Source organism: Fulmarus glacialis, unplaced genomic scaffold, assembly GCF_000690835.1.
Source record: "Fulmarus glacialis isolate BGI_N327 unplaced genomic scaffold, ASM69083v1 scaffold23691, whole genome shotgun sequence".
NCBI lineage: Eukaryota > Metazoa > Chordata > Aves > Procellariiformes > Procellariidae > Fulmarus > Fulmarus glacialis.
Window position 1 is genome coordinate 7,556 of NW_009195006.1, and position 2,542 is coordinate 10,097.

General features: G+C 54.8%; 1 protein-coding gene across 1 annotated transcript in view; it reads right to left on the reverse strand.

Annotated features, from left to right (window-relative positions):
• Positions 1–2,542, reverse strand: part of LOC104084217 (carbonic anhydrase 9-like) — a gene marked incomplete at its 5' end in the record, with an annotated part of 9,325 nt that overhangs the window by 1,569 nt on the left and 5,214 nt on the right. Inside the window, 2 exons of the mRNA XM_009587966.1 lie at positions 1,935–2,076; positions 2,219–2,376. Of these exons, the coding sequence (XP_009586261.1) occupies positions 1,935–2,076; positions 2,219–2,376 (300 nt within the window). The remainder of the gene's footprint in view (positions 1–1,934; positions 2,077–2,218; positions 2,377–2,542) is intronic.

Here is a 2,542-nt window from a genome sequence, read left to right on the forward strand (position 1 = left end):
GCCCCAGAAGCACCGAGGGGTTAAAAAAAAAAAAAAAAAAAAATCCTTGAACCACAGCCCACACAAAAGCCTCGCTGAGCCCAGCCAGAAACTCCCCCATCACTGCTGCCACTTGCCCGGGAAGCAGGCAGGCAGGGTGCCCAGCACTGCAGCACCCCATGACTGCACCAAACCCCACAGGAGACCCTGAAGAGGGGCATGGGGTGAGCCCAGCAGGCAGTTGCCTGCAGCGAGATGGTGAGCAGCTCCCCGGGAGGGGGCAGCTGGCCGTTGCCGGCAGGGCACCCCACACGGAGATGGCTCGGTGGCCGTACACGCTGGGCAGGAGCTGTGCTGGGCAAATATTTACCCGGTGACAGCGTGGCTTTTAAACAGCTGCATTATCATCTATACACGGCTCGGGTATCGTGCACAGAGTGGCACTATCTGCGGGCCGTATCCAGCTGTGCAGCCGCTGCGGGGAAGCCGCCGCCTTCGCTCAGCAGCCGGAGGCAGGAGCGGCTCTCCTGAACTGGGGGTAACTGGGGAAAGATCAACAAGCGTGGGCGCAGAAGGTGCAGCTGCAAGCAAAGTGAGACGTGACCCCACAGCACTCCATCTCGGCACTCGGCAGCTAAAGCAGGTAATTATCAGTGCCAAGGTGGGGAGAAAACCCCAACAACCCTGTGCACGCAAGGTGGGGGACTAGTAACCTCATCCGGGAGTACTGGGACAGTGTCCTGGCACTCCAGGAACAAGGGCTTCGTGGCTTTGTTAAAGTGGGGGTTGTTGGATAGAAATAGCAAATAAGGAAAGAAAAAGGAAAAAAAAAAAAAGTTAGCTGGGCAACTTCTCCCTTGCCCCAGCCTTGGCAGCTGGAGGCTTTGGAACAGCTTCTGCAAGAAAATGGTAAAAGAAAGGCTTGGAGGTAAATGGAAAATATGATAAAGTATCTAACAGGTTTACCAAAGATAGAGCATGCCAGCCTAACCCGATATCCTTCTTTGATAAGTGATACACTAGACAAAGAAAATGCGGTAGATTTTATCTCTCCTGACTTCAGTGAAGCATTTGATGCAGTGCCACATGGGAAACTGCTAGCCAGGCTGAAGACCACGGTGATTAAAAGCCTGCAGCCATTAGTGAGCTGGCTGCAGGTGGGACGGTGAAGGGAAGTGCCTTGCACCACAGTGTGTGGTTACCCAGGTATTGCCCAAGGGCCTGTGTGCTGTTTCTGTTAGTCACCTTGACACAAGGTGTAGGAAATGCCATCAAAACAGAAAAGGAACAGGATGTTGGACAGAAAAATGCCAGTGACCTCAGAGAGCAGCAACAGGCAAGAATTCAGCAATGCAGAGCGATAGTCACACCTGAGGATTAACAGGAATTTCTACTCATCGCTGGAAGCCACCAACGCAAGAAAGGCCTTCGAGGATGAACTGAGGATGGGCAGACAGGGATGCCTCAGGCAGGGGACCATGTGCCTGGCCAGGATGGCTGCGTGGGCCCACTGGCAGAGTGCAGCCTTCAAGAGGGGTCCCCTGCACTGCTCTTCCCGCAGGGTTTGGCAGTGGGGTGCTCACTGCAAGCCTGTACCTCTGCAGCTCCTACTGAATTAAGCTATTGCGTTTGGGGATAAAGAAGCTAACTGGGATGCTAGGACCTGGCTGTTTGGCCTTGACCATGCATCCCCTAATCCCACTACTGTTATTTCTGCAAGACCAAGGATAAAATAGTTCCTAGAAACTGATCTTCCCTAGGCAGGGTGAGAGAAGCGCAGAAATGCAGGAGAGCAGGACCCCAAGACTAGTGCTGCTCTAAATCACCTGCTGGGCAGGGCTAACCCATGCAAATGCTGCATTTCTATAAGAGACGAAGCCTTGACTCCTGCTCCTCGCCCTGTCTCTGCATCCCTGCAGCTGGGTGCAGCCTGAGTATGCTCACGCGCTCCTTACCAGGAGGCAGCTGCTTTGACGAAAAGAGGGTGGTCTGGAAACTTGCCAGCACCCGTCGCCCGTGCAGGTCCTGCACCAGACGGTAATTGTTCTCCAGAGGTTTGCTGTCGTCGTTTCTCAGGCTCATTGCCAGCATTGACATCTGGAAGGAGAATGGGGTGAGCAGAGTGGGGTGCATCCCGCCTTTGGGAGCCAGGCGAGCCCCAAGGGACCGGCAGAGACAGTGCATGTTTGCAGGGAGAGGCTGGGCAAGATCCAGCACGGAGCTCATTGCCCTGACGGACCTGGTCATAAGAGAGCAGCATGGTCTGGTTGAAGACTGTCCACTTCACCGTCTGGTAGCAGGGAGGGGTGGTCAGAGAGCCATTGTAGTGGAAGTAGAGTTTCAGGTTGGCAGGCAGCAGACCTGCAATGTTGAATCCTGGCACCAAGACTTCCTTGCCTGGGAAAAGAAACACCATGGGAGTGAGACCGGCGCAACCCCTTGGAGGACAACAGGCAGGCCCAGTATGGAGGTCATGGGCAGCTTGGGACTCCACGTGCCAGGGTCCACACTGCTGCCACTGGTGCACTGGAGAAAGAGCAGTGGGTTTGCCCTGGAGGTAGGG